Source organism: Ursus maritimus, unplaced genomic scaffold (genome assembly GCF_017311325.1).
Source record: "Ursus maritimus isolate PB19 unplaced genomic scaffold, ASM1731132v1 scaffold_27, whole genome shotgun sequence".
NCBI classification, from domain to species: domain Eukaryota; kingdom Metazoa; phylum Chordata; class Mammalia; order Carnivora; family Ursidae; genus Ursus; species Ursus maritimus.
The window spans coordinates 9,721,149-9,733,220 of NW_024425230.1; the positions used below are offsets into that span (position 1 = coordinate 9,721,149).

General features: G+C 36.4%; 1 protein-coding gene across 3 annotated transcripts in view; it reads left to right on the plus strand.

Moving 5' to 3' along the window:
• The window catches only part of TTC23 (tetratricopeptide repeat domain 23), a 93,473-nt gene that overhangs the window by 8,283 nt on the left and 73,118 nt on the right, over positions 1 to 12,072 (plus strand). For all 3 annotated transcript variants that reach the window (XR_567649.2, XM_008687596.2, XM_008687597.2), the window contains exon 2: positions 10,365 to 10,564. Coding sequence is in view for 2 of the 3 variants with exons in the window: in XM_008687596.2 (XP_008685818.1) it covers positions 10,385 to 10,564 (180 nt within the window). In the remaining variant the exon portion in view is untranslated. The remainder of the gene's footprint in view (positions 1 to 10,364; positions 10,565 to 12,072) is intronic.

The following is a 12,072-nucleotide window of genomic DNA, read 5'->3' on the forward strand; positions in this document are numbered from 1 at the left end:
ATACCTTCCTCCGTACCTCACATGGCTGTGGTAAGGGCCACAGAAGATAAAATGTGGGAAAGCATCAAGTGTTACGTAAATATCAGTTGTTGGTATTGCCCAAATTCCATGAGTAGTTGGGCCAGCACAGATTCTAGAATCTCAGATTTCCCCCTCCCAATCTCCTGCTCTTTTTACAGACCACAACACTTACTGAAATAATCAAGTCATCAGCCAGGGGGATGAGTAGATGAGAAAGCTTAAGTCAAGAGCTTATTAGGGAAAAAGTCAGCCACCATCTTGGCCTCAGAGCTAGCATGGAGTCTCTGTACAGTGGGGTTTAAGCAAAGCTTAGATGTTGAAAGCTTTCACGTTTTGGAGGGCTACCCAGGAATGAGTTTTGCTGGGATTAATTGGCCTCTGTGGCTTTCTCACAGACAGCCCTTCAGCTAGTTTCTTCCCTCTCTCATGTTTTCATTCTGTATTATTTCACGAAGGAAAGAAAAGCTCCCACTTTCTTCCTTCTTGGTGAAACTGTAAAGCTCTATTTTGGATTATTAAGGAGTGGCCACACTTTACCTTTGTAACTATGTCCATCTAACTGCTTCGACACTCACCTCTAGACATCTCAAATCCTATTTGTATGTAGGCATGGATTAAATTACTAATTTTTTAAAAAGGAAAGGAAAAAATACGATCCCTTAAAAAGATGTCACTCAGAACTAGTGATAATATTTTTTTTTAAGATCTATTTATTTATTTATTTTGAGAGAGAGAGAGACAGCCAGCGAGAGAGGAAACACAAGCAGGGGGAGTGGGAGAGGAAGAAGCAGGCTCCCAGCGGAGCAGGGAGCCCGATGCGGGGCTCGATCCCAGGACCCTGGGATCACACCCTGGGCTGAAGGCAGACACTTAATGACTGAGCCACCCAGGTGCCCCTAGTGATAGTATTTTTAACTTCTTTTTTATTTAAAAAAATTTTTTAAGTAAGCTCTACACCCAACATGGGGCTTAAACTCATGACCCTGAAAATCAAGCGTCACATGCTCTACTGACTGAGTCAGCCAGGTGACCCAATATATTTCTAACTTCTAAGTTGGACATTCTTATATAAATTTTCTCCCACAGCCTCAAATTCAGTCTGGCTGAGACCAAATTGATTGTCTTATCAAAATGACCATTCCCCTTTACTCACTACTTCTGTCCATGGCGTCACTGTGTTTTAGGGATCAATAAACTTTTTCTGTAAAGGGCCAGACAGTATATACTTTAGGCTTTGAGAGTGGTAAGTTTTCTGTCACAAATACTCACCTCTGCTGTTGTAGTACAAAAGTGGCCGTAGATAATATGTAAATTATTGTGTGTTCCAATAAAGCTTTATTTATAAAAACAAACAGTGGGCAGCACTTGGCCCATGCCATAGTGTGCCAACGTCTGTCTAGAGTTCCTGAATGAAAATGTCAAAGTTAGTGTTGACTGTCTCCCTTCTTTAATTTGTGCAGCCAAGCAGCTCTCAAGTTGCAGTAATTTTTTCTTTCAGTAATTCTTCTTATCCTTGCCTTCACATCCCTTCTCACTTCTGTGCACCTGAATTCATTCTGCAATTTCAGTGATTCATTTGACTGGTGGTAAGGGGTGGCTGCAGGACCATACCCACTTACTGAAGAGGGTACCAGGATTTCTAGGGAGAAGTTTTAAGAAGCATATAGAATATTCTAATTTTATTTTTAGGGAAAATGCCTACTTTGTCAGAATATAAACTACGGAAAGTAAAACCTGATGGAATCTTCTTAGATGGTGGATCTTGGTTGAAAATGGTTGTCAAGCATTGCTCAAATTTAGAATTTCCCAAGGTATGCAGTGTTTACAATTGGTGATGCCTAATGTGATATTAGGTGGAACACAGACCAACTTTTAAAATATTGATACTTACGTTTTTATTTTAATGTGTATTGGAGAAAATATGACATCAAACCCATAATATCACTGATTATGTATTAGGGTAAAGCTGAAGTAGTATTTCGGTTTTTAAAAGTCATAGCCTTAAAGAAGAAGTTAGTATTGTAGGCAGAATACAGATACGCTAATGGTCGTCAAGATGATAGGAGACTACCTACAGTTTGAAAATCAGTGGTCACTTTGCCTCCTGTAGTTTCCATTCTATTTGTCTACTAATTAACAGATCAGTCTCAGCATTTTCATTTCTCTTTCTTGATAAAACCTTCAGGAGCTCATCACTACCTGCCAAATAAAGTCAATCAAACTCTTAGCCTAAAATCATTGTCTTCTAAACCTGGCTCCAGGCCCCCGGTTTTCCTCTACCTCCTGGCTTCCCAAACAGTGCTCAAAAAGGACCAGTTGCTGCATAAGATCTAATGAGTGTTCCAGAAAAGAGGATTTCATGGTCCAAAAAGGTAGGGAAACCGTTGCATACTATATCCCTCCGAGGTATATTCCCAAGGAATTATACGCCATGAAAGCCTTTGAGAAGACTTGAGGTAATAAAACTTGTCCATGTGTATGGTAGAGCCCTCCTTTGGTGGAACCAATGTTTGTGTTTACCAGCTTACTTGATCATCTTTGTCAATCACCCTCTCTTACAGATGGTGCATTAGTGTCCTTGTGGGTCTAGCGAACTAGAGATGTTGGTTTGGAAGATGCTGTTCTAGAGCCATGTCCCCAACCCCCGACACATAGCAACCAAACTGAACCACCCACAGCTAGCTATACACCCATTTCACCTTGCACTTCTGAGCCCTTGCTAATTATTCACTGTATTTGGGATGCCTTCTCCTCCCTGTCCTTGTTTTCAAAAACTTTTCAACCAAGCGACCTGATTTCCCACCATAGTAATGGTTCCTATTTCTGAAGTCTTACCACTTTCCACTCCTCCAGCGTTTTTTACCACCCAGTGTCATGGTAGTTGTGTACCTGATCTTTTTTCCTGCTAAATTTTACATTTCTCAGAGTTACTATTTTCCACATAGCGCGTTGTTTATAGTAGGAATTCAATAAATATTTGATGAATGAATGACAATAGGGTGAAATTTGAAATAACTTATCTGTAGTAAATAATAGAATTGGAGTTTGAAGGATCTACATGGAGAGAGAGATAAATGGGGAAGGATCTCTGAAAACCTGATACATACATAAATATATATATTTTTTTAAACAGCTTTATTAATTTATATACAAAAGTGTACAATCTGATAAATCTTGACTTATGTATATACCCATGAAACTACTACCACAATCAAGATAATAACATAACTCTCACCCCAAAATATTTTTTCATACCTCTTTGTGATCTCTACATCCTCCTCCTCCCTGTATCGTCTCCTCAATCCCCCTCACCACCAGCCCAGTTCAAGACAACCACTGATCTGCTTTTGGTCATTATGCGTTGGTTTGCCCTTCCTGGAATTTTATGTAAAGGGAGCCATATAGTACGCACTCTCTTCCTTCTGGCTTCTTTCACTCAGTGTAACTGAACCAATTCATGTTATAGCATATCTGTTCCTTTTTGTTGCTGAGTATTATTGCATTCTATAACTATACCACACTTTGTTTATCCATTTACCAACTGATGGGCATTTGAGTTGTTTCTAGTTGTGGGCTATTAAAACTAAAACTCCCATGAACATTTGTGCATAAGTCCTTGTATGCGTATGGTTTCATTTCTCTTATGTAAATATCTAGGAGTTAAATGAATCACGTGCAAGGTGTATATTCAGCTTATTAAGAAACTACCAAATTGGGGTGCCTGACTGGCTCAGGTACTAGGACATGCAACTCTTGATCTTGGGGTTGTAGTTGAGACCCCACATTGGATGTAGAGATTACTTAAAAAAAATAACATCTTTTTAAAAAAGAAGCTGCCACATTTTTTTCCAAAGGTGATTGTAGCATTTTGCATTCCTACCAATAGTGTGTGAGAGTTCCTTATCCACCTCCTCACCAATGCTTAGTACCATCAGTCTTTTCAATTTTAGTCATTCTGATTGGTGCAAGTAGTATTTCATTGTGGCTTTAGCTTGTATTTCCCTAATGACTAATGATGTTGAGCATCTTTTCATGTGCCTGTTTGTCATTGATATATCTTCTTTGATGATGTGTCTGTTAAAATATTTTGCCTGTTTTTATAGTGAGCTGTTTGTTTTCTTAGAGTTAAGTTTTGAGAGTCCTTTACATATGTCTGTGTCTTGTCTTTTCATTCTCTTAACGGTTACTTTTGAAGAACAGAAAATTTTTAATTTTGATGAAGTCCAGTTTGTCACTGTGTTCTTTTTATGATTCTTTTGTATCATATTTAGGAAGTCTGTCAGATCCAAGGTCACAAAGATTTTCATATAGAGATCTGTGTTCTCTATATCTGTGTTTGAGTTCATTCTTGTGTATGGTGTGAGGTAAGGATCAAAGATTTTTGTTTTGTTTTATTTTTATATATAAATATCCAGTTGTTGTTTTTTTAGTTTCAGAGTAGAGTTCAGTGATTCATCAGTTGCATATAATACCCAGTGTTCATTACATCATGTGCCCTCCTTAATTCCCATCACCCAGTTACCCCCACCCCCCTCCCCTCTAGCAACCCTCAGTTTGTCTGCTATTGTTAAGAGTCTATTATAGTTTGTCTCCCTCTTTGGTTTTTGTCTTATTTTATTTTTCCCTCCCTTCTCCTATGGTCCTCTGTTTTGTTTCTTAAATTCCATATATGACTGAAATCATATGATAATTGTCTTTCTCCGATTGACTTATTTCAGTTGGCATAATACCCCTAGCTCCATTCCCATCATTGCAAATGGTAAAATTTCATTTTTTTGATGGCTGAGTAATATTCCATTGTATATACATATCATATCTTTATCCCTTCATCTGTCAATGGACATCTGGGCTCTTTCCAATATCCAGTTGTTCTAACACCATCTGTTGAACAGACTATTCTTCACTGAATTGCCTTTGCAGTTTTGTCAGTGATCAGTTGTTTATATATGCAGGGTTCATTTCTAAGCTCTCCATTCTGTTTCATTGATCTATTTGTCTATCTTGACAGGAATACCAAACTGTCTTGGTTACTTAGCTTTATAATAGATCTTGACGAAAAGTCATGTTCATCCTCTAACTTTGTTCTTCTTTTACAAAGTCATTTTAGGTGCTCCAGGACCTTTACATTTTTGTATGAACTTTAGAAAAAGTTTGTCAATTTCTACAAAAACAAAAACCAAAAAAAAAACAACAACAAACAATGCAGGGACTTAGATTTGGATGGCTTTAAATCTCTATGTATCAATCTGGAGAGAAATGACATCCTAACAATATTGAGTCTTCCAACCCATGTACATGGTATATGTTTAAGTCTCCTTTAATTTCTCTCAGCTATGTTTTGTAGTTTTAATTATACAAGTCACATTCATTTTTTGGCAGATTTATTCCTATTTCATATTTTTGCTGCTATTGTGTGCTGTATTATATTTTAATTTCAATTTGATTATTCATTGTTAATATATGTAAATGTAATTTTGGTATAGTGTACTTGTATCCTATAACCTTATTAAACGTATTTATTCTAGGAGATTTTTTCCTGCATATTCTATCAGATTTTCTACATAGATGATAAGAGAGATATACTGTCTGTGGGTAAAGGCAGTTTTACCTCTTCTTTCTGATTTGGTTGCCTTTTATTTCTTTTTCTTGATTGATTGCACTGGCTGGCACCTCCATTACAATGTTAAATAGAAATGTTGAGAGTGAACCTCCTTGTTTTGTTTCTGATCTTAGGGAGAGAGCGTTCAGTCTTTCACCAATAACTCTAAGTTAACTGTAGGCTTTTTCTAGCTAGATACCCTTTATCAGGTTGAGAAAGTACAATTCTATTCCTACTTTGCTAATATTTTTTATCCAGAAATGGATATTAGATTTTTGTCAAGTTCTTTTTGAATGTTGATCAAGATGATCTTGCAGTTTTTCTTTTGTAGGCTACTAATATTGTGAATTATATTGACTGCTTTGTGAATGTTAAACCAATCTTGCATTCCTGAGATATACTCTACTTGGTCATGATGTATTTTCTCTTTTACATATTACTAGGTTTATTTGCTAAAATTTTGTTTTGAATTTTTGCATCTAAAAATATTCTTGAGGGATATTGATCTGCAATTTTCTTTTGTTGTTTTTGTCTTGTTTTGGAATCAGGGTCTCATAGAATGAGTTAGGTAATATTCTCTTTTTCAATTTTCTGGAAGAGATTATATGAAATTGGTATTATATCCTCCTTAAATATCTGGTAGAATTCACTAGTGAAACCATCTAGGCCTGGAGTTGTTTTTCCTTTTTCTTTTTCTTTTTTTGGGGGGGAAGTTTTTAAAAATACAAATTTAGTTTCTTTAATAGATATAGGGCTATTTGGGTATCTATTTCTTCTTGAGTGACCTTTAGTATATTGTGTCTTGAAAAGAATTTGTCCATTCATCTAAATTGTCAAATGTATTAGCATAAAATTTTCATAATATTCCTGTATTAAACTTACAATATTTGTATAATCTGTAGTGATGCCATCTTCTCATTCCTGATATTGGTGATTTGTGTCTTCTCTCTTTTTTTCCTGGTTAGCCAGGGTAGAGATTTATCAATGTGATTGGTCTCAAAGAACCAAATTTTGGTTTCATTGCTTTTTCTCTATTTTTTTCCTATGTTTATTTCATTGATTTGTGAGGTGAGCTTTATTATTTATTTTATTAATTCTTTTTTTCTGTTTACCTTGAGTTTAATTTGCCCATTTTTTTTCTAGCTGCTGAAGATAAAAGCTAAGATCATGAACTTGAGAACTTTTTACTTTTCCTTTTTTTTAAAGATTTGATTTGTTTATTTATTTATTTATTTATTTATTTATTTATTTATTTATTTATATCTCCCTCACCCAGAGAGAGGGAGAAGCAGACTCTCCACTGAGCAGAGAGCCCGATGCAGGGCTCAATTCCAGGACCCTGAGATTACCACCTGAGCTGAAGGCAGACCCTTAACTGACTGAGCCACCCAGGCACCCCTCTACTTTTCTTATATAGGCATTTAATGTCATAAAATTCTCCATAAGGACTGCTTTGCAAGTGACATTCTCAAATTCTTATGTGTTGTGTTTATATTCATTCAGTTAAAACAACTTTCAAATTTCTTTTTGGATTTCCTCTTTGAACCATGGTTGGGGTTTTTTTTAGAAGTGTGTTATTTAGTTTCCAAGTATTTTAGCATTTTCCAGGAATCTTTCTGTTATTGATTTAAAATTTCATCCCTTTGTAGTCATAAAATATATTTTGTGTGTCTTGAATCCTTGTAAATTTACTGAAACTTGTTGTATGACCCAGAATAGAACCTGTCTTAGTTAACGTCCATGTGCATTTGAAAGGAATGTTATTCTACTCTCCTTTAGTGGAGTGTTCTAGTAAATGTCAAATCAAGTTGGTTGATGATGTAGTTCAAGTCTTATGTATCCTTAACTGGTTTTCTGCCTATTTGGTGTATCAACTATTAAGAGCAGGGTATTTAAATCTCAGACTATAATTGAGACTTTGTCTATTTCTCCTTGCAATTCTATCTGCTTGGTGTTCCCTATTGTGAAACTGTTATTAAGTGTATAAACACTTAGAATGATTATATCTTCTTGACTAATTGACCTTTTATAATTATTATTTTTCTGATAATATTCTTTGCTGTACAATTTACTTTGATCTTAATAGAGACAATCCAACTTTGTTTTTGACTAATTTTAGTATATAATTTTCCATCATTTTTCCTTTAATCTAATTGTCTTTCTGTATTTGAAATTAATTTCTTGTAGGCAACATACAGTTGGGTTTTGCGTTTTCATCCAATCTGTCAATGTCTATCTCTTAAGTGGTGTGTTTAGACCATTTACATTTAATGTGATTGCTGATATAGTTAGATTTAAATCTGTCATCTTGCTATTTATTTTCTGTTTGTCCCATATGTTCTTTGTTCCCTTTTCCCACTTTTTTCTTTCTACTGGATTGTTTGTATGAGTCCTTTTATCTCCTTTGTTGATTTATTACCTATAATTCTTTATTTGGTTATTATAATGGCTAATTAGGGTTTCTACTATACATCTTTGACTAGGTCTTCATTCAATTAATATTATACCACTCCACATACAGTATAAGAACTTCTCAATTCCAGTCCTTCCTTCCTAGCCTTTGTGCTACTGTTGTCACACATTTCACTTCTACATATGTTATAAGCCCCACAGTATATTATTTTTTTGTTAAAAAATAAAGTTGATTATCTTTTAATGAGATTTAAGTAATAGGAAAGCAGTCTTACATATTTGCCCATGTAGGTATCATTCCCATTGTCTTCATTCCTTTGTGTAGATCTAGATTTCCATTTGCTAAAGCCTTCCTTTAGTAATTCTTGGAGAACATTGGAGTGCAAATCTGATGATGATTAATTCTTTCAGTTTTGGTTTTGAAAGATAATTTCACTGGTGCAGAATTTTAGCTTGACAGTTTTTTTCTTTCCATACTTTAAGTATATTGTTTTACTTCCTTCTCATGTGCTTTTTTTCCTTCAAGAAATCTGCTGTCATCTGTATCTTTATTTTTTCATACTAATACATTTTCCCCCCTACATTTAAGATTTTTTCTTTACCTTGGTTTTAAGCAATTTGGTTATGATGTGTTTTGGTGTAGTTTTCTCTCTTTCTTGTCTTTAGTGCTCATTGAACTTCTTAGATCTCTAGTTTTTTATTTTTCCTCAAATTTGGAAAATTTTGGGGCTGTTATTTCTTCAAATATTTTTTTCTGTCCCTGCTACAATCTGCTTTCCTATAGAGACTCAAATTTTATATATATATAAATATATAATATATATATGAAATATATAATATATATATTTATATATATATTTTAGGCAATTTGAAGTTGTTTCACAGCTTATGATTTTTTTAGATGATTTCTATTGCTGTATCTACAATTTCAGTCATCTTTTTATCTGTATTATCTAATTTGTCATCCCATCTAGTGTATTTTTCATCTCACATGTAATTTTTGTATCTAGAAGTTCAATTTGGGCCTTTTTTATATCTTCTGTGTCTCCACATAACTGTTTAAACATATAGAATGCAATTATAATAACTACTTTAATACTCTTTTCTACTAACTTAACATCTGTGTCAATTCTGGGTTTTAAGTGATTCATTATTCTAATTATGGCCCATGTTTTCCTGTCCCTTTGCACACCTAGTAATCTTTGATTGGATGTCAGACTGTGAATTTTACCTTGTTGCATGCTAGCTATTTTTGTATCCTATACATTGAGTTTTATCTTCTGGGGCAGTTAAGTTACTTAGAAATAGGCTAATCCTTTTAGGTCTTATTTTATGCTTTGTTAGATGAGTCTAAGCAGTGGTAATAATTTCACACTACTGAAACAAAACCTTTCTGAGTGCATTATGAATTATGAGTTTTCCAGTCTGTTCAGTGGGAACAGGCACTGCCAGCCCTGTGTGAATGCCAGACACTGTTCCTTTCAATATTATTAAAGGATTCTTTCCTCAGACTCAAATATTTTTCTTAGACACATGCTGATCAGTATTTTCTCCCCATATAGTGAGGATCCCTCTGCTTATCTCCAGGATCCTCTCTCTATCTCTATCCTCTCCAGTAATCTATCTTATGAACTCCAGCTACCTCGTTCTCACCAGATCCCCAGCTCTAGTTCTTCAACTCAGAGAGTCTACATCGTTACTTCTGTGTTTCTGCTCCTTGCATGTCCTAGAAAGTTTCTCAAAGCGATAAGCTGCAGTAATCATGGGTCTCACTTTGTTTCTTTTTTCCATTGATCAGATCTGATATCCTATCTCTTGAACACCATTGTTCCATAACGTTTTTGTCTGTGTGGAGTTTTTTTGTTTATTTTTTAGTGTGTTGGTTGGTTGGTTGGTTATTTCAGGCAATAGAATAAATCTGGTCCCTATTACCCCATCTTGACCAGAAGTGAAAGTTTAATAAGTCATTTTTTCACTGCTTCAAAGTCAGTTGGGGTTCGGGTGATCTAATCTGGGTCCTTTGAGTGTTGTTTGGGCTTGCCTGATTTCTCCTGTATATACATATATAAAATACATATATAAATATATATTTTTTAATGAACAAGGAATGTTTGGTTTAGTTAAAAGTGGAAATCAGCCCGAAAGTTTTACAAAGAAGTTAATACTAGTTATCAGGATCTTTTTGGATGGAGTGCTACTAATTTCAAAGAACTCATGGGTAGAGTGTTGAAATTTTCCTAGATTTAGCATCAATTTCTAGGAAATTGTGTATTTGTATAAGTAAGTATGGAAATTATCCTTTAACACCTTTATTTTCTTATTTAAAAATTAGAGGACAATGTATATAAAAATATGCAAGAATCCAAGGAAACCCCCATATCCAATCACCTAGATGAAATTGTTGCTGCTGTCAGCGTAACGCCTAGAAAGAAGATCCCGAACCAGCTGCCTCAGACAGCGCTATTCCAGCCTCCTCAAGAGAAACTCCACCTCTGTGAAGAAAAAGCGAAGTCCTATTCTAGCAGTCACGAAGTAAGGACCCTGCATTTTCTATACCTGCACTCTGGTAATTGACGAGAGTTTAGATTACATTTTTCTACCCTCAGGACTTTGGTACAAGAGCGTATACAGAGGACCTTTATCACAGAAAGAGTGGGAGTGGCCCCTCGGGGCTCCAGGCACAGCACTTGGCACAGCCAACATTATACTTGCTGAATGAGGTATTATACTTGCACAAATGAACAAATGGGTTTACCCTGACCTCTGCCAAGTGTATACTAGACCAATTGGTTGTAGGTTTGTCCTACTGCAGTCTTTTTCCATCGGTGTATACATATTTATTGAGCCCCCCCTAGTGCCGGGTCTAGGCACTGGACTGTAACACAGAGCAGGAGAAACTTACATAGCGCTTACAATTCTCACATTCTTGATCTTGTTTTCTACATACATCTTTCCCTTTCTCTCCTCAGTTTTACTCATTCACTTGCTCATTCAGTATGCATTTCTCTACCACCCCTTATGTGTCGGATCCTGCTCGTCCATCCATCTATTTCACACATGTCTACTGCATACCTAATATGTGCCCGGTGCTGTGCAGGTGCTGGGGGCACACGGGAAAACTCCAGCCTCTGCCCCGGAGGGACTCATGGTTTGGTTGCGGTGCTAGGCAGGATTATGCAGGGGAGACGTGAGTTTGGTTTTGAATGTGTGCTTATTCGTTATGCAACACATGTCTATTCAGGGCCCTCTATGTGCCAGGCTCTGTGCTAGGTAAGCCGTAGGCTCCAGCCTTTCTCAACCACAGTTCTGCAGGAGAATTAAGCCTGAATGCCCCAAAGCATTTACCCGTCCGTAATGAAGTAACTTCTCTTTTATGGGTCTGGAGTGGTCCTAAATTCTTTTCTGTGTCCTTGAGTTCAGGTGAGGAACCCCTGGGTACAGTGGTGAACAGCACAGACAGGTCGAATGCCCTCATGGAGCTGAGGGGCAGTCGGCATTGTAAATACACTAGCAAGCCAGAGGTTGTGTCAGGGGCTGCTAAGGAAAGAGGGGGCCTGTCTGTGAAGAGGCAGCATATGAGCTGAGACCTTAAGTGGGGAAGGAGCCAGCATGGAAGAGCTAAGGGAAAAGAGTTCCAGGGAGAGGGAACAGCACATGTAAAGTCTGTGAGGTGGGCACGAGTGTGACACATTTGGGGTGAAAGAAGAGACCATGGTCTGACGTGAAATGTAGTTGGAGAGGCAGGGAGTTCACTTAGGACCTCAAAGGTCTCCAACTGAGTGTGTCCTGGGAGGCCTTAAAAGTGTTTGCAGGAAAGTATTAACATGATGTAATTGGCTTTTTAAGATTTCCATTTTTTCTACTTTTTCGTTTTAAAATATTTTCAGACTTACAGGAAAGTCTACAAGATTCACCAGTTGTTAACGTTTGCTTTATTGCTTTATTTGTCTGTGTGCGTGTCATTATTTTTCTGAACTGTCTGAGAGTAAATTACAGATATTACAGCCCTTTTCCCCTGAATATCTTGAGAATACTCTCCA